This window comes from Amaranthus tricolor, chromosome 7 (assembly GCF_026212465.1).
Source record: "Amaranthus tricolor cultivar Red isolate AtriRed21 chromosome 7, ASM2621246v1, whole genome shotgun sequence".
Lineage (NCBI taxonomy): Eukaryota > Viridiplantae > Streptophyta > Magnoliopsida > Caryophyllales > Amaranthaceae > Amaranthus > Amaranthus tricolor.
Window position 1 is genome coordinate 6390075 of NC_080053.1, and position 23073 is coordinate 6413147.

General features: G+C 32.4%; 2 protein-coding genes across 6 annotated transcripts; both read left to right on the plus strand.

The window, feature by feature from the left end:
- The first annotated feature begins 1512 nt into the window (after positions 1 to 1512).
- LOC130818924 (26S proteasome regulatory subunit 8 homolog A) lies at positions 1513 to 11086 on the plus strand. Its single transcript, XM_057685202.1, has 9 exons — positions 1513 to 1860; positions 4821 to 4918; positions 5106 to 5330; positions 5446 to 5508; positions 8022 to 8185; positions 8319 to 8475; positions 8585 to 8683; positions 9617 to 9727; positions 10671 to 11086. Exons 1-9 carry the CDS (start codon positions 1686 to 1688, stop codon positions 10809 to 10811), a joined length of 1233 nt encoding a protein of 410 aa, XP_057541185.1. The 5' UTR covers positions 1513 to 1685; the 3' UTR covers positions 10812 to 11086.
- Positions 11087 to 15282: 4196 nt separating this feature from the next.
- LOC130817625 (probable 1-deoxy-D-xylulose-5-phosphate synthase, chloroplastic) lies at positions 15283 to 22260 on the plus strand. 5 transcript variants are annotated; one of them, XM_057683442.1, is made up of 12 exons: positions 15626 to 15766; positions 16696 to 16894; positions 17071 to 17205; positions 17420 to 17539; positions 17665 to 17829; positions 17991 to 18141; positions 18238 to 18506; positions 18638 to 18917; positions 19150 to 19442; positions 19876 to 20151; positions 20440 to 20724; positions 21833 to 22260. In XM_057683442.1, the coding sequence occupies exons 4-12, from the start codon at positions 17477 to 17479 to the stop codon at positions 21980 to 21982; spliced, it is 1932 nt and encodes a 643-aa protein (XP_057539425.1). In that variant the 5' UTR covers positions 15626 to 15766; positions 16696 to 16894; positions 17071 to 17205; positions 17420 to 17476; the 3' UTR covers positions 21983 to 22260. The 5 variants fall into 5 exon arrangements, with proteins under 5 accessions (XP_057539424.1, XP_057539425.1, XP_057539428.1 ...); XM_057683445.1 differs by having other exon boundaries at positions 16696 to 17205; positions 17420 to 17553; XM_057683444.1 differs by lacking the exon at positions 16696 to 16894 and having other exon boundaries at positions 15634 to 15766.
- The last annotated feature ends 813 nt before the right edge of the window (positions 22261 to 23073 follow it).

The following is a 23073-nucleotide window of genomic DNA, read 5'->3' on the forward strand; positions in this document are numbered from 1 at the left end:
TATATATATATATATATATATATATATATATATATATTAAATACAAAATGTGTAATTTGGATTGAAAATGGTAGAACAATATTATAAAGAGATGAAATTTTACATATCTTTAATATCAAAATCTTGTCTTTTCTTGATTAAATTTTAAGTAATTGGTGGATGGAGGAAGTAGTTTGTAGAAGGAAAAGGAAGTGTGAGTAATAATGTGAATGAATTAAGGGTAATTGGTTTAATTTATAATAGGTAAGTGAGGTTAGTTATAAGATTTAGAGGGAGAAGTGGGAATTTATTTGTTAATGAGGAGTTTTTTTTTATTATTATTTTTAAAATTTTTGAAATTTATTTATTTATTTATTTATTTATTATTATTATTATTATTATTATTATTATTATTATTATTATTTATTTTTTTTCTTAAAAAAAACGGATGTTACAATCTCGTCTGCCGAAGCTTGTAATTTATCTAATAATTCGAATTGCATATCCGTAATAAATCTAGTTGAATAATCAATAACATCACTTAAATTCTGAAAATTATCCTGCATATATTATTAAAAAAATAATTAAAAAAAAGTCTCCTAGAAAATAATTTTTTAAAAAGTCGCACAAAATGTGAGCTTAAGCTAAGTCACACAAAACGTGCGATTGCACCTAGGTTGAGCTTGTCCCAAGTGCAGTCACACATTTTTGTGTGAATTGGCCTAGGCAAATCGCAAGTTTTGTGCTACTCAAAAAAATTTTTTTTTCAAAAATTCACAAAATAAAATATAACTACAAACTTTTAATTAATACTAATTGCAATATTTTGGTGATTGAATTCATCATTTATAATGTTTCAATATTAAATTTTAGTTGAGAGCTTTTTTTTAAAAAAATAATTATAAAGATGAAAGTATGAAATTAGGTTGGGGCATTTCAAAATCTTCAATCACACAATTAACTAAAAGGATTGTAAAATTCTATATGACATTCTTACAAAGATTTGCCACGTGAAATAATTAAATTGATTAATTGCTATATTTATTAAACGGAATAAGGTAAAGTTAATTATTTTCTCCTATAACATGTCATTATATATTAATGCTATTATATTGATTGGTTGATTGAAATAAAACAGTAAAATTTTATTTAACTAAAAGAAAAAAAATAAATAGCAGCTCCCCAATATATGCTAAAAAAATTTAATGAAAAATTAAAATGTAAATAAAACTAAAAAATCAAAATTAAATTGTTAATTATCCAAATTATTTTATAAACACTTGATTGCTCTTTGCCATTAATTCAAAGGAATAGTCGAATAGAGTAGTATATTTTAACAGTGAAAACATATGTGTATCATCAAATTGTTAAAATAATTATATTGATTACAAAATTTTACACTAAAAATTTCAACTATTTAACGCTAATATAATTATATTATTATTTAAAAATCATAATATTTTTATATCTTAAATTAATAATTTTATATATTTTACGAATTTCTGTATTAATTTAAAATGATGATGGCAAAATGAAAAACACAACGAAAAAAAAAACTCATAAGCACTTGTGAGTTGTGAGACTATCCATTTCCTCTCCAACAAGCCACTTCGGTTCCCCTTTGTTTTATATAGGAGTATAATTAGTAATTTCTTCTTTAGTATTCACCCTCGAACGAACCTTGGCAAATCGCGAAGTCATCAACAATGGCGACTGCTCTTACAGAAAAAAGTAGTCTTGCAACAATAGGTTCCACCACTCTTGGAGATGGATTACGCCATTATTATCTCAAACGGATCAACGAGCTTGAACATCTTTTACGTCAGAAAACTCTCGATCTTAGCCGTCTTGAAGCTCACCGTAATGAGCTTAATTCTCAAGGTTCTTATACCCTAGCCCTAATTTATTTTTTGATTTTATTTTGGCTTTTTTTAGTCAATTTAGTATCAATCTATTTATTTGTTTTCATTTCGTCGTTGATAGAAATCGTTCTCGATCTCATATTATGACTAATTGGAATTTTGGTTGTATTAATGAGTAATTTTGTTTTTAACCTCAACTGTTATCGAATGTCGGTAAGGAATGATTTGAGTTTGTGAGTTGCAAAATTATTAATTTGTGGTCAGCTCAATTGTTAGGGTTTCTGGAATAATACTGTTCATATTATGATGATAGTTTTGTTTACTGGTTTTCCATCTTTATTTTCACCCCTTGAACTTTTGAACTTTACTTAATGTTAGTCGGATATCTTCTGTTAGATACTTCGTTTCTCTACGTAGGATTTTGTTAGACATGCTAATGTGATGGTTAACTTGTCAAAATTGGGCATTTTGTGAAAATTTATTATTTGTTTAAGTTGTACAGCTTAGGCGATTAAGGCCAAGTCCATTCATTTCTACTAGTTTTGGAGCTGAGAATTTGTTGTGCTCCGTTACGATCTGCGAGGATTTGGCAAAGCACATGAAATTATTGTTAATTGAATCACTGAGATACTTTCTGTTGATTTTACCGCACTGGTATCAAATAACCCATCCAAAAAGTGGGGTATTATAGTTCAGACTATATGAACCAATTAGCGAGTAGAATTGAAGAAACAGAAGGCAGAAAATGGAACAACAGAACATAACAGAAGCAAAGATATAAATACAAGAAGAGAGGAAGAGAAGGAAAAGGAATAAGGTAGAGTTGAGACAAGAGAATACAAATTTATATATTCATCGATTGATTATCAATAGACAACAACTACATCAAGTGTATTTATACGTTCTCATGTAAGAAAAAAATCTCAACACCAACTAACTACTGCTATTCCTTAACAACCTCCCTATCGAACTCTTTGAGCAGAGCACATATCTTAACAAACTACTTGAATTGTTGAAACTCAATGCTTGAGATTCTCTCAAGTTGACAAAATTTATTATGAAAAATGATTGAGTCTAGATGATCATCAAATGACCCATTCATATTGATTTTGTACCATCTCAATTTGTAAGTTCATATCTTTTATATCATTTTTTTACTTTTGTCCTTCAAATCATTCAGTCTTTCTCGCTCTCTTTTTAAGTCGCTAAAGCTCAACTTTCTATCTACCTTCCCAGTTCGATAATACTCCGTCTTTGAACAAGCCCAAACAAACTTAAATAATTATGTTTTATCTTTTCATCAATATTTGAAACTCCTAAACACTTTATTATATCTTCGTTTTGAATTACATTCCTTAAGGTATGTCCACTCATCCATCAAAGCATTCACATTTTTGTTATTCCCATCTATTTGCTATGATTCTTTCTAAAAGCCCAACATTTGGAACCGCATGGTAGCATTAGTCTAATGATCATTTGATAAAACTTTCCTTTAAATCTTAAGGGCACAACTCGAGCACATGATATTTTAGTAGTCACTTTCCACTTATGCCACCCATATTTAATTCTATAGGTCACATCTTTTTTGATGTCCCCCCTTCTCTAAAATATAGACCCAAGGTATTTGAAGCATTCTCTTGAAGCAATTTCTTTCTCTTACAACATTATAGTGTTTCTTGTTATCTTGTTTTTGCTAATTTATACTCCATGTATTATGTCTGGCTCCGACTTAATTTAAAACCTCATTTATCTCCAACCCTCATCTCCTTCGTCCTAACTTAGCATTTACCCTCCTCGGTCATATCTACTAAAATAATGTCATTAGCAAACAACATACACCAATGTACGTTTCCTTGTATCGATCTAGTTATCTTTTCTAGAACCGCTGCAAAAAGAAAGGGGCTTAGGAACCTTAAAAAATCGGTTTCTTTCATATCATTGTATGCAAAAACTAAATTTATTTATTGTGAATAGGTAAACTCAAAACGAATACCATGGAAAAAAATGGTCCATAAAGGGTCTATAAATCAAATTTTAACACAATTTCTTATCCCACTTATCGATGGCATCGACACATTTCAAATACTTGCTCAATAATTATGTAAAGAACGGAACATCCTTTTGCTAATGACCCCTCTCCAAAAAGAAATCAACTTATAAAAATGTGGTTGTTTCTATGTTCTTCTATTCTTATGGGAAGTACATGTTGGAGCCTATAACCCTTGGGGACCCACATCTCGTTGTCTTGTGTAGTAGGTCAAAAGTTTCAACCATGAAAACCTAGCCTAAAATATAGATATAGTCTAGATGTTATTTGAAACAAGGAGAGGTGTGTTGAACAAATAGACATTCCAAATGGATAAACTATCCAACAACAATGCCAAAACGTTAATTTTTACTGTATGGAATGAATATATGAACCAAAAATAAATCATCATGGCAAATTGTTGCTTACAAAGAGTAAGTGGTCCTATCTTGTGCTACTCTACAACTAACAAAATTAATTCCACTTGTGTTTCCGTAAATCTCAGTGTTCTCTAAGCATTTTCAGTCTCTTTGCACATGACTAAACAAGCATAGACTATTTTCTTTGATTATTTCGTCAATATATTTGCCTCCAAAACCCTTTTTATGTTTTCCCAGATTTTTTAAAGATAAGCTGAGGAGAACTAGGCCTTATTGAAAAATTCTATTAGGACCTTATATAAAAAGATGCCTTTGGGGCTTAGAATTGACCTTAATAATAATGTGTATTTAATCAAAAAACTAAATAATTTTATTAGTCTTAAATTATAGGAATTTCCAAAATTAATCATCAACTTAAATTTTTGTTTAATTTTGGTTTTAAATTTATTTTTATATCAGAAGTCATCCCCAATTCACCATTTTGTATTGTGTGCAACTTGTTGATTGCCAACACTATATCCATTGAGTATAGTTGAACACTTGAACTTATTCATGCATTAACCATATACACAGTGAGGATGCTCAAAGAAGAACTAATGTTACTTCAAGAGCCAGGATCTTATGTTGGTGAAGTTGTCAAGGTCATGGGGAAGTCTAAGGTCTTGGTTAAGGTATGTATGTTTATTATTACTATACTATATGCTCCCATAAGCAGCATTTTTCATAGTTTAGTGCTTCTGATTGACTTAATTTGTTAAAATTTGTTCTTTATTTTGGTTATCTGTTTATGCAACATTTATCCATTTATTATAATTCAAGGTGAAATATTTGTCTCCTAATGACACTCAACATAAACAGGTTCATCCAGAAGGGAAATATGTTGTCGATGTTGATAAGAGCATTGACATAACGAAACTGACACCTTCCACAAGAGTTGCTCTTCGAAATGACAGTTATGTTCTTCATCTGGTCTTACCGAGTAAAGTTGATCCTTTGGTCAACCTAATGAAAGTTGAGAAAGTTCCTGACTCAACATATGACATGATTGGAGGTTTAGACCAGCAAATCAAAGAGATGAAGGAGGTTAGTTGTCTCCTATGTTATCCTCCACCCATTTTATCGACTATAGTAATTGTGTTGTGCTTTAATTTAAGATGGATTATTGAATATTCTTTTTTTTTCTTTTTGCACATTTCAGGTTATTGAGCTTCCAATCAAACACCCTGAGTTGTTTGAGAGTCTTGGTATTGCTCAACCAAAGGTGATATACATAAACGCTTTTGGTATTCCCATTATTTTTAAGTTTCTTTGGTTACGTCATTAGCCTTAATTTATATCTTGCATTGCCTTGTCGTGTTTTTTGTCTTGTCTTGTCTTGCTTTACTTTCTTTTGTAACAAATCGACCAAGACCCGTTACCGAAATCGATAGTGTGGACACTTCGAGTTTGCCCACTAACTCCCAAAAGGACAGTTCCTTCTTATTATTCCAAAAGCTAATGAATTATTACAAGGGTGACTCTATATATAACCTAAGCCCTAAGAGATTACTACAAAAATAACAACTTATCTATTTACAAAAATACCAAGACTAATTAATATGAAATGTCGATAATACCCTTGACCCTTTGACCCGAGTCATGACATTACCGACCGCCTGAAGTTCCACCTTACCCTCAAGGTGGTAAAAAACTAGCCTTGTGTATCCAGGAGTTTGTCCTCGAATATGAGCCATACACCATTATTGTATTCAATTCCAACTCTAGCATTTTGAGTAGTTCTTGCTTGAATGTTCCGTGGTCAAAAAGAATTGTAAATTTGTAAATGAAGTAAGTGGGCTACGTAAAAATGGAGGAAAAACATTTAGATTTGGGTAGGAAGTCTTCCTATTTCTTGGGCTTAAGACTTGGGTAATTCTCACAATTAATTGGAGAAGTGCAAAGTAACCCAATTTCTGATCTGTCATGATGATGCCAGCCATGATGGCATCAGCAGGAAACCCTAATTTTCCATTCATCTTCTCTGTTTGAATTTTTAAAACCTTCATAAACCCTCAATGAATCAGCCTTCCTTCTCAACTCCTTTCTCACGTCGGTCACTTGCCGTCGGTTCCCAGTGCACCGTTCAACTTCTCGGACTAGTGCTTCCACGCCGGCCATTCCCCACGATTTTCCGGTGAGCCCACAATACCTCCAGTCACCGCCTCCTCCGTCTCTCATCAGTAATTTCCCAGTGATATCTTTATCTTCTACCTTCTTTCCGTCGTCGGCTAGCCGACCTCCACTCCCGGAGTTGCCTTCTCTCACCGGTGAGCCGTTCTCCATTAATATAGTTCCCTTCTCTTTCTTATAATCTCCTTTTCCCACGAACCCTAATTTTTTCTTACCTTCCTTTCCGAATTCTCGCCTGCCGTCGGCCCCTTGGGTGTCGTCGCCGTTTCTGTCTTTTTTCAGTGAATCAAGCTCGGTCCTCCCCTAGATCCACAACATACCTATCCTAGGTTGTCCTCTCCATGCACTTCAAGAGTCTTTCTCCTCTTCTCAAAATCTTTTGTATTTGGGCTTTTCTCTTTTGTAAACTTTCTTTCTTGGCCTTTCCATTTTTGTGCCTTCTTTCTCTTGTCTCTTCTTTTTCTGTTTTCCCATTCTTCTTTAATTCCATCTTTCTTACTTTCTGTCTTTTTCTATTCTGCAATAGGGTAGTCTTTCCCATACTGCTCCACCTTCCCTTTATTTTCTCCTTTACTTTTAGATCAGCTTCTTGATTCTTCCATTTCTCCTCCTGATCAGTAAGTTGAACTTCACATTTATCCGGTTCTCTTACCTCCTCCCCTTTATCTTCAACCTTTATACTCTCTTCATGGACATTTTCCTTTCTTTCTTTATGAAATACAAGTGCCATTAATTCATCTTCCCTTTCTTGATGTAGTATGAGGAGTGAATAACCATTGTGACTAAATTCATGTTTCGGATCAAAACGTTCATCAAAAATCTCACAATTTCCTTTTCCAAACTTCCCATAAATTTCATTGGTGGATATGGGTTTGAATGATTGAATTAAACCATTTTGGACAGCCCTTTGAAGCATGTCTAAAGGAGAGATTTCAGCGCAAAACCTTCAAGAAACTCATCAAGATCATCTTCATGACTACTTTTTGGACTTTTGCCTTCGCCGACAATTTTTTGGTCACCGGAATCGTACCGCTCTGGTACCATTGTAAAAAATCAACCAAGACGCGTTATGGAAACCGATACTGTGGACACTTTGCCCACTAACTCCCAAAAGGACACTTCTTATTATTCCAAAAGCTAATGAATTTTACAAGGGAGGTTCTATATATACCCTAAGCCCCAAGAGATTACTACAAAAATAACAACTAATCTATTTACAAAAATACCAAGACTAATTAATATGAAATGTCGATAATGCCCTTAGATCCTTTGACCCGAGTCATGACATCTTTTCCAATGCATGTTTTTCTCAAGCCAAGAGTTTTTTTAGCTGCATCCTCCTCTAGGGGTATGGTTTGTTGTCTTTCATTCCTCCTATGAGCGGGATACATTGTGTATGATGATGATGGTGGTGATGAGTTTCTTTGTGTCTAATGATACAATATTTTTCTCTTTCGGGTTCTGGAGACGTGTTCTTGCCACTGTTAATTATTCTTTCCCTTGTTATTTATTGATTGGCTTATGAGAGATTATAATTGATTGTGTCTTTAGCTACTAGTATGTTTTTGTGTAATCTTGTCCTCTTATGTCGTGTTTTCGCCGCAGGGAGTTCTGCTTTATGGGCCACCTGGTACTGGAAAAACGCTGCTTGCTAGGGCAGTGGCACATCATACTGACTGTACCTTCATAAGGGTATCAGGGTCGGAGTTGGTACAAAAATACATTGGAGAAGGTTCTCGAATGGTTAGAGAACTTTTTGTCATGGCCAGGTTTGCTCTAGTGTTTTGTGTGTGTTGCCGGAATAGTTCTTTTGGCTGTACATAATATCTTGTTCATGTAGCTTACATGTGACATTTGTACTGCGTTGGTTAAAAATATTTCCTTCTTGGTGCTTTTTTACAGAGAACATGCTCCTTCTATCATTTTTATGGATGAAATTGATAGTATTGGATCAGCAAGGATGGAATCTGGCTCTGGAAATGGTGATAGTGAAGTTCAAAGAACTATGCTGGAGCTTCTTAATCAACTAGATGGATTTGAAGCATCAAACAAGATCAAAGTAATAATCTTCTGAATTTTTATTCTGAAAATTTGTCACCTGGTCATTTGCACCTTGTTTGCAACTCAATCTCATTGTCATTGCCATTGATGTTGCATAATTTTCTCAGGTTTTGATGGCTACAAATCGTATTGATATATTGGATCCAGCTCTCCTTAGACCTGGAAGGATTGACCGGAAGATTGAGTTCCCCAATCCCAATGAAGATGTGAGTTAAATTTCTTGGCATTGTTTCTTTGTTTTTTTACAATATAAAGCACTCAATTATGCTTGTCTTTATGTCAATCAAATGTGTACTTTGTACCAAGTGCTCCCCAGCCCTGACACCTGCGCCTCACTCCAATCTCAAATTTCAATCTTTTGGAAGGTTGCTCAATGAGGCTTTTGATTTTGGTTGCTGTATTGCTGTAAAATATTCAGTTGATTCGCCTGCCTGCAAGTTTTGTTTTTGTGTGGGCTTGCTCCTCAAGTTCTTTTTTTAATAATTAATTAAAATGCCAATGTCATTTCGAAAAGTTAAGAAAATTTTCTACTGTTTTCTTCAGACCCATCATTTGTGGATTACCTCTTATCAGGTCCACAACATTTTCCATAAATCATATCTGCCTGTTGATTGAGTAGAATGTATTATTTTGATGAGAAATTGACGATGAAAGTATTGGGAAGTGTCAACTAAAAAAGATTTCTTAATATAATTATTTGGCACATTACTACGTCACTTTTAGCTTTAGGATGCCATAGTTCTCTTGGTAAATATTGGGGAAAGAGCCAATATAAGGTTCAGTTTTTTTTGGTCATAGATTTTTCTCTAGGGCATGACATTGCCCATTTGTAAAGGGATTGTTTTGATGGAATTGTTGCTTTTAGGGATGTTAAGCATTAGGTCATGCTTTATTCTAAAGTAATTGTGAGCACTTGGTTACTATGCCTAGCGATGTTTCGGTTCAGGTCGTGTCATACTCAATTTTGATTAATCGGGCTGATTTTGTACAGCTCTAGATATGCCGTATGATGCAAGTAGAATCAATTATCACTTAAGGAGATCTTGAATGAATTGTTTCCCTTGAAAGTAGAAAATATAAATATTTCTGCTTTGCTGCGGTATTACATCATTTTGAATAACTAAATTGCTTCTCTTCAGTCTCGTTTTGACATCTTGAAGATCCACTCGAGGAAAATGAATTTGATGCGTGGGATTGATCTGAAAAAGATTGCAGAAAAAATGAATGGCGCTTCTGGTGCAGAACTCAAGGTTTGCTAATTGTTCATCTTTTAATCAATCAATAACGCCTATATCAATCAATAAACGATAATTATATTTATTGAAGTAAAGTATAATTGTTAGGTTTTTGAAATCTACTATATTTATCCTTGGATATGATATGCTGCAATGTGAATAGTTGACGTTGTTATGCATACCTTGTTCCAACTACGATACCATGATTATTTATTGAAGTGATAAAGCCAAACCTATTTATGTTTGTAATACTTGTTAAGTTGTTATTGATTATATACATACAACCTCTTGTTATTCTAAAACTGAATGCTACGAAACACCTTTAGAAGGAAGAGAAAAATGGTGGCTTTGGCTGAAACTTTATGCTATAGGGAATGAAGAGGACCCAGAAAAATTAAAGAATAATTGTTCATCAACAACATATTATTTGGAAGCATTCATGGAAGCGGGGCATTAGAAATTTTGCAATTATTAACATATTTCTTGTTTATTATAAAAGCCCACTCTAATGCTAATATGTGATTCAGGTGTCTCCAAGTGGTTTATGATAAATTCTTGCTCTCTGTTTACCTGTTGACCTTTTGTCTAACCGATTCTAAACTCAGTTTATTGTCAAATGTAAAGGGAAGTGCTTTAATATACACATTCACTTATGCAATTAAGCAATGGATAGTTCTTGAACTGTGAAAATATATGGCTGACTGTTAAAATACTAGCTAATTGATAGGCATTTGTTTATGTTCAGCGGCTTCGTAACTTGTATTCGTTGAAATGGAACAGGTTTGTCTAGTTGATAAATATTCCAATGTATGCTTTCAGCAAAACATAAAAATTTCTTTGGTTTGTTTTTAATGATACAGCCAAGACGGGCAACAGGATTTATAATTGGATTAATTTTCCCTTTATGATTCGCACATGCCTTACATATGTAACTGAATTCGTTTATTCCTTCGTACAGGCTGTATGTACTGAAGCAGGTATGTTTGCTTTGAGGGAAAGGAGAATTCATGTAACACAGGAAGATTTTGAAATGGCCGTGGCCAAGGTGATGAAGAAGGATACCGAAAAGAACATGTCATTGAGGAAATTGTGGAAGTAAGAACTGCATGAAGTTTATGCATTTATTTTTCGGTGTTGGTGATTCTTCCTTCATGTTAGTTCATAGCTATTCGAATAGCTATAACTTGATGAATTATACTTTCTACTCTTGTAACTTTGAACGTTTTTATAGATTATTTTGATTTTTCCTCTAAAAGTATTTAGCTATGGTGTTGGATTGTTTTTATTTTTTAGAGAACTTTCGATCTTAGAATGGATGATCTTATGTTATAGCAGGCTCATTTGGTATATTACATTGGGTCCGTTCTCCATAAATTGCAATCGGTTAATTTTGTCGATTACTTCCACTCTTAGCAATTCTACTAATTTAAACCATTAACATTGAATCCGATAATCTACATATATTCTCATAATCTATTTTTATCACTAATCGAGTTAATGAGTTAACTATTGTAGTCAATTCATGGGTAAGAATAAAAAGTCAAAGATAAAAAGTGGCAAAAATAGGTTAAAATGTACGGATTTTTTAGCAGTAATTTGCAAAAATTAAACTTTACGGCTGTAATTCGAAAAACACTCAAACTTTGTGGCAGGAATTCACAATTTTCTCTTCAAATAATGATACGTTCTTCCTTCGTTTTAGGAAGTTTTGTCTTCTATACTAGATCTTACAAGGTCAAAAAGTTTATGGTAATGATGTAATTTGAAATCCTCTATTTTCTACGTTGCTTCATCTCTCTATTGGTTTGAACTTAATGCTTTTGATTACTTTGATGGTTTTATTGCCTATGTTTCTAGTTTTTATGCAAAGATTTTGATCTGATGCTCTGATACTATTTTGTAACGCCCTTCAATTTAAACCTTTGAATGACTTAAATATTATTGTTTATTTGAAATATAATTTAACTTAGAAAATGTTAATAACTAATAAAGATGACAAAATATAACCAATTAAAATTATTCAACTTAAGGTTAGGAGGAAACCATATTCAAAAATTACAAATCAAACGAAAAGCTAGCAGTGAGATAAATTAAAGGAGCTATATTATTCTAGGCGTTTATTCTAAGCATCCTCACTAGAAATTCCACTAGAATAACCTACAAAATAAGAGGGAAAGAACAAGACAAATAAGGTACATAAAAATAAGCAAAACCGAGTAAAACGACTTCATTCCTTAAAAATAATAATATTAAATTATTTTAAATAAATTGATTCAAAAAATAACAAATTGACATCTTTAAAATTTACCAGTCACAATAATAATGTTAAATGATTTAAAGGAAAAATAGGAATGCTAGTAGGCCAGGATTAATCTCTATTAATCGTCAACTTCAACAAAGATCATCACTTTAAATAATATTGGTCAATCACAAAACTCTTTAGTGTGCACACCACTTCCACTCTGATCACAACAAATAGAAAAAAGACAACATAGTCATATCATTGTATAAGAAGAGAATAATGAATATGACCCGTTGGCCGTTGGTAGTTAAATTAATCTAAGAAGGCATCCTTTTTAATACCAATACCGGCTAAATTTTCCTCGTAAATTTTGTTCTTTAGGTGAAAGATAAATTTACGATTTTATAACAACCAAAGAAATAATCATTATGAAATTTTATAAAAATAAATTTATTTTCAACTTATAGCAATTGCATACTTTATCATATCTCAACCAAAAGTAATCATCGTACAATAAATTAGTATTCAGTTCAAGAGTGCAAATGTCCTTATAGTTAGAAAGGTGTAAAAAATAAAACATTATTAATCATAATTACGTATACAAATTTTATATCATTGTCATTAAATATAAAATATGAAGTATGATTTAAATTATTATGGTTAATGAGTTGAAGGATAATGGACATTCAAATTATCTTGAGTAGCGCAGAAAAGATTAAAGACTATGAAAACTAGATAATATGTTTTCTAAGACGCCTTCTTAATTCTTTGTTTATAATTTAGGGTATAAGATTAGATACTTAAATTGTAATACCTTTGAAAAAAAAAATATAATTAACCCATATATTTTAGGGTTAATAGATGTAAAAACTTTAATAAAAATGGTATATTTTTAAATTAAAAATAAATTTTCATAATTGTTTCTAAATATGTTACTCCCTCCGTTCCTATTTGTTCTTTCTATTTGGGTATTTCACAAAGATTAAGAAAAAGAGAATCTTTGGTGGTAGTGGGTATTATTTTAATTATATAATAGTGGGAAGTAATGATTGTATTGGAAGTATGAGGTTGTAGTGGGTATTATTTTAATTAAATAGTAGTGTGAAGTAATGATTGTTTTGGAAGTATGAGAGAGAAAATAATTATAAATAAAAGAAAATGGGTACATTAAAAGAAAAGGGGGATTTTAAGGGGTAAAAGTGAGATAAAAACTTTCTAAAAATAGAAGGTATTCTAAAGTGGAAGAACTTTTGAAACTACCCGTTATAGTAATGTGGAAGATCAAAAAGGAACGGAGGGAGTAGTATTATAATCATAAAAAATAAATGGTAGGAATAATGAAAAAAAAAGAAATAATCCAACAATAAAATTATTTTCAACTTATAACACTTTTATACTTATTAAATCTCAACTAAAAGTAATGATCGTCGGATAAATTAAAATTGAGTTAAAAAGTGCAAATGTCCTTATAATTAGAACCATATAAAAAAAATATAACATTATTAATCATAGCTACGTAATCAAATTTTATATCATTAAATATAAAATATATGATTTAAATTATTTTGGTTAACGGGTTGATATATAATAGGCATCGAAACTACCTTGAGTGGCGCAAAAAGGTTAAAGGGCTTTGAAAAATAGTAAAACGCGCTTTCTAAGACTTCTCTAATACCTCCGTCTACAATTTAAGCAAAAATCAAATACTCTAAATGTAATAACCATTGTAAAAAAAATATAATTAACCCATCATCTTTTAAGATTAATAAATGTACAATTTTTTTTTAAAAAGGTACAATTTTAAATTAATCCATCTAAAACTTAATTAAAGAAGGATGAAACAAATGTTGAAAAAACTTTATATCAATAATAGCGGAAAATAAAGAAATATACACAGTACGCAATAATATATGATATAAAATATAATAAGATTTTTCTAAATGTAATTTTTGATGCAAAATCACTATATTGGACGACAAAGATAACTCTATAATCCAAAAAAAATCCAAATGTCTAAATCTACAAAATTCTCTTTATTGCAAAAAAAAGTTCATTTGATAAGCAAACTCTTTATTGCCGTAACTCTTTCGAAAATCTGGTCGAAACAAGTGTTTATTCACCTATTTTCCGGCACAAATACTAAAAAATATATTTGACATCGTTTTTACCCATCATAACGGTAAATTTTTCAAAAAACGGGCGTCGAGATTATCCGGTCGAAACAAGTACTAATTCGTTTGTTTTCCGGTACATAGACTGAAAAAGATATTTAACGTCAATTTTATCCATCATAACGATATTTGTTTGAAATGAAGTTAAACATCATTTTCGGTTTACGTGTCGAGAAATAGACGAATAAGTACTTGTTTCGATCGAATTTCCGAAAGAGTTACCCTTAAGGATATTCGCGACGTTCGTTTTTTTTTTGAAATTTCGTTATGATGGGTAAAAATGACATTTTTAAGGTCTACGTGTTGGAAAATAGGCGAATAAGTACTTGTTCGATCAGATTTTCGAAAGAGTTACCTTATGAGAATAATTGCGACGTCAAATGCAAAAATATCGTTATGATTGGCAAAAGCTATGTTAAAATGCTAAAATACAAGGGTACCATTGGTAATTAGGAAAGTCAAATGCGATTAAGGATGGTCAACGAAAGTCAAAAGTGATTAGTGATGTACAATTGTTATTTAGGCTGGTCAAAAGTCATTTGGGGTTTTCAACAATCACTTGGCCTGAATGACGTATACTTTGATATTTTAGTGACATTAATTCAAAAAAAAAAAACTTTAAAGTTGTAATTCGTAAAATCCTAAACTCAAAGGCTATTATTAATAAGTAAAAATTACTTAGAATAATCCAACCTTTTCATGATTTTCCTACAATAATCCCATCTATTAATTAACCATGAATAATCCTAACTTTATGAGGTGTTTGCATTGAGTAAACTCGGGTAAACTGATGACCTGCTATAGTACGTAATTTACCAAAAAAGAAAACCGAAAATTAACGTAAAAATAGAGAAAAATTTTGAAAATTTATATAAAAGTTCTAAAAAGTAAAAAAGAATCAGAAATTTTTTAAAATTATTTTTTAACAATTTTTTCGACATTTTATTTTAATTTATTTTTTTTAAAAAAATAAAACTTGCTATAGTTGGTTATCGGGTCAAGTTTACTCTAGGCAAACACCTCTTAAAGTTGGGATTATTCATGATTAATCAATAAATAAAATTATTGTAAAATAATCACAAAAAGATTGTATTATGGATAATTTTTCCTACTAATAATTGGGCAAGACTTGCTGTTTTTCATGATAGTTTGTGATCTTTCAATCTTTATCTTCATATAATATACTCAACCAATGACTACTCAACACCAAACCCAACTGCTGTTGCTGCATTTCTTCCACTCAATTTTCCCGTATAGACATAGTAGTATCTTATTCATATTCTCACATCACTACTCACTTGCCCTTTTCTTGTCACAATCAAAAAATCCACTCTCAATATTCTACAATAAACGTGCTCAAAATTCTATAGTAAAGGGTACTTGTATTGATTACTGCTGTTTCATCTTTCTGCATTTGATGAATTGATTTTAAATGAAATTGTGTGAATTTTATTGGGTTTTTTGATTTCCAAAATGGTTTCGGCTTATCTTGAATATCCAATTGGAATAGCTTTTCAATCTCATGGGAATTGTAAAGGTTTTCACCAACAATTGGACCTCAGATGCTTCACTTATCATTCCAATTATGAGTTGCATAAAGTAAATGTCTATGCATCTCTATCTTCCGGCCTTACTTACAAGGTATAACCATTCCAGGTTTGAGATTCCATCTTTTCCTTGTCTGTATCTAGTTATGTTTATCATTGTATGAATTGGATAATATGAGCGAAAGCAATCCTATTATAATTACTTGCTAGGGTAAACATTTTTTTTTTTGAATCCAAGGTATGGCAAACCCCCCTATACGGAATTGGGAAGGGGAATTGATCTTTCAGGGGTAAGTAAAGATGTTAACTTGGTGATTCTTTAGCATGAATGGTGTACACTTTGGTCCTTGAAGAGTTTGTTCTCAGCATTAATACTCTATGTATAGAATTAGAAGAAGTAAAGAAACTATTTTTTTTGAAAGAGTTGGGCAAACTGGTTTCTTCCTACAAACCTTTTTCTTCGGAGATGGGGGAAATTGTCTAATTCCCGTGGGAAATTAAATAATCCATTAAAATTTCTGTTAGTAGGGGATCATAGTGTGTAGAGAGTTTATGGAGAGTTTAGAGAAGTGTTAATGATTGATAATTTTAATCATAATATTACAATGTATTTATACTATAAAAGAAATACCTAAAATGTTACATAGAATAGAATAAAAGAGATACTAGTTATAAAGATTACATGTATGCATTTGCATAGGGCCTAGAGTTAGAAAGGGCCCTAAAATTAGAAATGCTAGTTAATAGAAGTACACACTTAGAAATTTGTAATTTATGAGTAGTTTTTTTATTATTTAAGAATTATATCATGCGTCTACATTTTTAATGCTAATTATAATATATAGGGCCCATTTTTGTTATTTTTCCAAACACTCGTTTAAGTTCAGAATCAATCCTCCATAAAGAGAACCCGCTTCTTTCAGTTTGCCTAGGGCCTATACAATGCCAGGAACGACACTGATTAATCAAGACATATCTTGATTGATTTCTTGATATTATTTATCTCTATCATTCCCCCTCTAGATGGACGACCAAGAGGAGATGACCAATCTTGAAGAATCATAAGTAGCAATGATGAACATGAGCACAATTGGAGGAGAATGTTTGTCATGTTATGGACTCTTATGGAGGGTGCAGTGGTACTGGTTGGTGGGTAGCGTTAAGGAGTTGCTACAAATGAGGCTGGAGTTGAAGGTTGAAGGTTACATTTGAGTGTTTAAAGGTTTGATTTGGAAAATAAAACAAAAAAGTTTATAACGAGAAATAAGTTTATTGATCTCGTGTGGTTATAAAATAAATCGAAATGATGCATTAAAATCATCATAATTTCTTCCTTATGAAAGAAAATAGTAAATTTTTTGTTTTGTTTTGTTTGTTTTGTTTATAAAATTGCCATAGGGATAAATGTTTTTGAGCTTACCGCGATCAACATATAGGCGGAGACAACTGAACAACCATTTGCATTGATGGAGGAAGCCTTTCTCTAACCATAACTAAGACCACATTTTTTGTTCTACGCCTTGAATGGCTTAGGTAATTGATTTTTCCACATTCAGGGAGTGCAACTTCTTGTCTTTTTGCTATAAAATAAGCTAACCGAATAACATTTCCCGGGAATTTCTACTTTTAAAATTTTTGTCAGCCATTGATCACTTAGTATGATGTTTTTATGAGTGCTTGTATGATGTAATAGTTCTTTTTTAATTAGAATTTCTTCAATCTACATGTTTCTGACTACTGTATGCAGGCACATGCAGGAAGAACTCAAGCTCTCTCCAACAACGATGACTTTATTTGGGAAGAAATGCCTACACCTATACTTGATATGGTTGAGAACCCCATTAACATGAAAAATTTGTCACCTAAGGTTGAAAAATCATGGTACCTTTTTCTTTTCTATCTTTTTTGTTAGTATATTTAAGCCAGAATTATTGGACTAGTTGTTGTTAAGAATAAAGGTGCGAATTGCTTATTAAAGCTCTGGTGCAACAGGAGCTGAAACAATTATCTGATGAAATCCGTGGAGAGCTCTCTCTTATGGTTGCAAAAGGACAAAAAATAGTAAAAGCTAGTCTAGCTGTGGTAGAATTAACTGTTGCAATCCATTATGTTTTTCATGCGCCAATGGACAAGATATTGTGGGATATTGGGGACCAAGTGAGATATCAAACTCTAATTATCTTTGACAGAATTTTATTGCTTGAGTTTTTGTGTTTGCTCCCTTTTGTTTTGGCTCCCTTCATTTCAAGATATTAGAGATGTTGTATTGAGTTCAACATACTTCTTTATTAATACAATTTCCTTTTCTCTGCGAGAAGACGTATGCACATAAGTTACTCACTGGGAGGAGATTCCTTATGAGTACACTGGGACAAAAGAATGGACTTTCTGGTTTCACAAGCCGTTCCGAGAGCGAGTTTGATTCTTTTGGTGCAGCTCATGGATGCAACAGTATATCTGCTGGGCTTGGTAGATCTAACATTTTTCTTCACTAATAATGCTTTACTTGGAAAGAATCATAAGTAGAATAACATGCTTCCAATGTGCATCTTTGTTTAATTTTAGGTTTGGCAGTTGCAAGAGATATTAAGGGAAAGCGTGAGCGTGTAGTTTCTGTTATTAGCAATGAAACAACTACTGCTGGTCAAGTTTATGAGGCAATGAGTAATGCTGGTTACTTGGATTCAAACATGGTGGTAATTTTGAATGATACTCGTCACTCTTTGCATCCCAAGTCAGATGATCATTCCAGGACACCAATTACAGCCCTTTCTAGCTCCTGGAGCAAGGTGCAGTCTAGCAAAACTTTCCGAGAACTCAGAGAAGTTGCTAAAGTAAGCATTCCTTGGTATTCGTTTCCAGAATCCGAGTGCATAATCTTTTTCAATACTTACCATTGTTTGTTCGGCCCTTCGGAAATGAAGTTCATTTGTTCCTTTTTAAATTGCGATTATTTTTTCTCCAGGGTCTTACTAAGAGAGTTGGAAAAGGATTGTACGAGTGGGCTGCCAAAGTTGACGAGTATGCTCGTGGTATGCTGGGTCCTACGGGATCAACTCTCTATGAAGAGTTAGGACTGTATTACATAGGTCCGGTAGATGGGCACAGTGTTGAAGATCTTATATGTGTGCTACAAGAGGTAGCTTCTCTGGATTCCATGGGCCCTGTATTGATTCATGTTATGACAGATGAAAACATTGGGCATCCTAAGAAAACTAGTGAAACAGTGAGAAATCTTGATAAAGGTACTTCACTTTTTTATTCCGCAGTTACCTTTTGATATTCTCCAGAACGAGGTCAACTATGATCATGTGATTTATATTGTGTCAGCAATATTAATTTAGTATAATCTGCGTTTCTGTTAACCGGCTGTGCTATTTGTTAAAATGTCAATGCTGCTGTGTCCAGTTTCCGTATATCAGGTTTGGTTGAACTGATTTTGTCTATGCTGCTGTGTCCTGATTTTGTATTTCCCAGATTCAAGTGATGTTAATTCGGTGATAGCTAGAATTGGACCTCAAACTTACAACCACTACTTTATAGAGGCTTTATCAATGGAGGCAGAGATAGATAACGATATAGTGGCTGTTCATGCAGCAATGAAAATGGAACCTTCAATTGAGTTGTTTCAGGAGAAATTTTCAGATAGGTTTTTTGATGTTGGAATGGCTGAGCAACATGCAGTTACATTTTCTGCTGGTTTAGCCTGCGGAGGATTGAAACCATTTTGCATAATTCCATCTGCCTTCTTACAGAGAGCTTTTGACCAGGTTCTGTTTCTCCGTCCCTGCTTTCCCTTACATTGTATGTCTCTGACTTATCTGTTCTTTCTTGATTACGACGTTCCAAAACTAAGGGTTGGTTTAGTGTTGACGAGGAGTAAGGAACTCTAATTTGAAGCGTGTAAATCATTTTCCCACAACTTGTTACTTTCCACTGTATAACTGTCTTCATAGTTCATACAACGCATGATCCAAGATGAGTGCAGATTCTTCAGCTACACAAATAGTAAAGCCGAGGAAAACAGAAAAGATTGATGCTAATTTTCACTGCATAGGTCTATAGTATACTATTGGTCTATAGCTAATTAACTATTCTGAGTACCTAATGTATTTCATTGATCTCTTTCCTTCAACAAAACGGCACAGTTCTAAATAGTTATTGTATAATCATTAATGTGTTCATGGTATCTTCTGATTGCAGGTTGTTCATGATGTTGATAGACAGAAAGTTCCAGTGCGTTTTGCCATCACAAATGCAGGATTAGTAGGATCCAGTGGACCAGTGTGCTCTGGTTCATTTGACGTAACTTTCATGTCATGCTTGCCCAACATGATTGTCATGGCACCCTCTGATGAGTTTGAACTTGCTCGTATGGTTGCCACGGCAGCACAAATTGATGATCAACCAGTGTGTTTTCGGTTTCCTAGTGGTTCTAACATCGGTGTCGATAACCTCATGTGCAGAACGCCTATAGAGGTAGTACTATTATCTATACTGTTTATGTTTGCTCAATTTTTAATCCAATGAGGACAATAATTATATAGAAAAATCTATAAAAAATGTAGCTTACATTTATTAATTGGTTAACTGTGATGATAAAAAAATGCTTCTGCTGTGCCTTGGTCTAACCTTTTATTGCTGATTACCTTCCTCCCATGACAAATTTTTATAATTTTTCACGTTTGAGTTTTTTTTGTATATAATATACTTAATTCTTGGAAGGTCTATGCTTCATTTATTAGTTGTGATCTTCCTGTGGAACAGATTGGAAAGGGTAAAGTCCTTATTGAAGGCAAAGATGTTGCTTTACTAGGATACGGAACCATGGTTCAAAACTGCCGTATGGCTCAATCGCTCCTTTTAAAGCTTGGGATAGAAATCACCGTTGCTGATGCGAGGTTTTGTAAGCCCCTCGACATCAACCTTGTAAGAAATCTTTGTGAAAATCATGCCTTTCTGATTACTGTGGAGGAAGGATCAATCGGGGGATTTGGGTCCCATGTTTCCCAATTCATTGCACTTGATGGGAAGCTTGATGGCAGAGTTAAGGTAATTCTCTTAATAAACTTTGCACTTCTGAATTGGTGATGAAATCTGAGCTACATATGCTAAAGAAACTCCTTCCAACATTTGTTTCTCTGTTTGGTAACTTGCGTTGATGTGGTTAGATAGATCTTTTATCACTTTTTGCTTTCATTTCTTACAAATACTATAGATTTTAATTACTTGGCACTTGCATCTTATCCATTTTAGGGAAGTTCCTTATTAGTTGCTACAAAATTTCCATCACACCCAAGAGTAAATGTCCGTACATGTTTTTACCCTTGTAGTTATGGTTCAAGCGCTAAAGTACTAGAGTTGGGAGGATGTATAATATAAGCCCCTTGTCTCTTAATGTTTGTCCATGAGACAAAAATGACATTTAATAAACCCTAAACTAAATGAAAATCATGACTTTTGGAAGAATCAATCATGGATAAATTTGTGATTTTGTAAGCTAACTAAGGACATGCAGGTAAAATATAGTTTCTTAAAATGACAAATATTCTAATAAAGTTAAACAAATTGAAATTGCCCGTTATAGTAACGTGGACAAACTTTTAGAGACGGAGGGAATAGCTCTTTCCCAAAAATAACTTCCCCATTTGCCTTGAACTATTTTACTATCTTTTGATATCAAGTGAAAGTCCGATCGAGATAAAAAAACTTGCTAAAAGGAACTGGGCAAGCTTTCAGGGACAATTTTCTTTGTAATAATGTTTGTATAGCGCTCTGATTTTCCTCGAGTAGGGGCAGATGAAAGTGAAAGGCCTTCTCTATATTTAGATTTAGCACTACATCAGGCAACATTCATTAAGATTATGACAGATAGATTTACGAAATACTATGACAATTTTGAATGTCAATGTGCTAGATTAATGCGAAATACTCCTCGCTAAATGGTATGTATCGTCCAACGACTGTAATTGAGATTGGTATTCGTTTCTGTACAGAGAACATATGTGATTCTTACCATCAATGCGCTATGAGTTGCTTTGGTTCCTTGTCTCTAAATCTACTTGCAAACATGTCGAATTTCTAAATGTTTTAAGTTTAAGCAGATGTAATGAATGCCGTTATTTTGGTGGTGATTGTGACTTTTTTGCGTGTGTTTCAGTGGAGACCAATGGTTTTGCCGGACACCTACATAGAACACGCATCTCCAACGGAGCAGTTTACTCGTGCAGGACTTACTAGTCAGCATATTGCTGCGACTGTACTATCTTTACTTGGTCGAACCCGGGAGGCCCTTCTTTTGATGTGCTGAATACTGAATACTGGTTGGTTTTTATGTTCTAAAGGAACCACTCAAGTCTTCCAGGAAGTAACAATTCATCATCATTTACATTGTGATTTGTGAGCCATGAAATCACAATGTTTTTATGTTCAAAGTGGTTCATTACACAATCTTGTGTATACCAAGGAATTGCCCTTGCATCTCATCAACTTTATTTTTTTTTTCTCTGTTCAATGATGAGAGTTGTGTGGTTTAAGTTCCAATATTAATTAAAAGCTAATCAAAACAAATGAATAAATTTCTTTAAATTAATATCCATTGAATTATCTTTAATTTTATCTTCATAAATACTTTGTTGTGGAATAAAATTTTCTAAATTTACTTATTAGGAGTATTAAATTAGAATGAGTTGTATTCTTAGATGCTCCATATAATTATACATACATTTTTATTGTTGGTATATTTTTATAAACAGTTTCATTGTTACTTTAATTAATGCAAAAACCATTAAATAAAAAAAACCATTTTAAAATGCATTTCTCAAAAACCCTACAGTTCACTATAAATAACATATGTGCCTTTAATGATTTCACATCGAACACTTCAGAATTCTAACTTCTTTTCAAACTTGGCTTAAAATTTTTAAGCCATACAGATCAAAACATATGTATTCATTTTCTTTCAGAGATAAACAAAGATAGAGGTACTTAAAAAATAATAGTCAAGGTCATTTACAAATGGGAATTCAAAGACAGCACAACCGTAAATGCAATTAATTTACTACTAATTGATGAAAAGGTCAATTAATTCTAATATATATATATATATATATATATATATATATATATATATATATATATATATATATATATATATATATATATATATATATATATATATATATATATATATATATATATATATATATATATATATATATATATATATATATATATATATATATATATATATATATATAATTGAAAAAATTTTATCCAGAATAATCCGACTTTCTTCGATTTTTCTACAATAATCCCAACTATCAATTAACCATGTATAATCTCATGTATTGTATCATTTTATCTGGAGTGTTGTTGAATCATTTTTTACTTGTTGTTCCG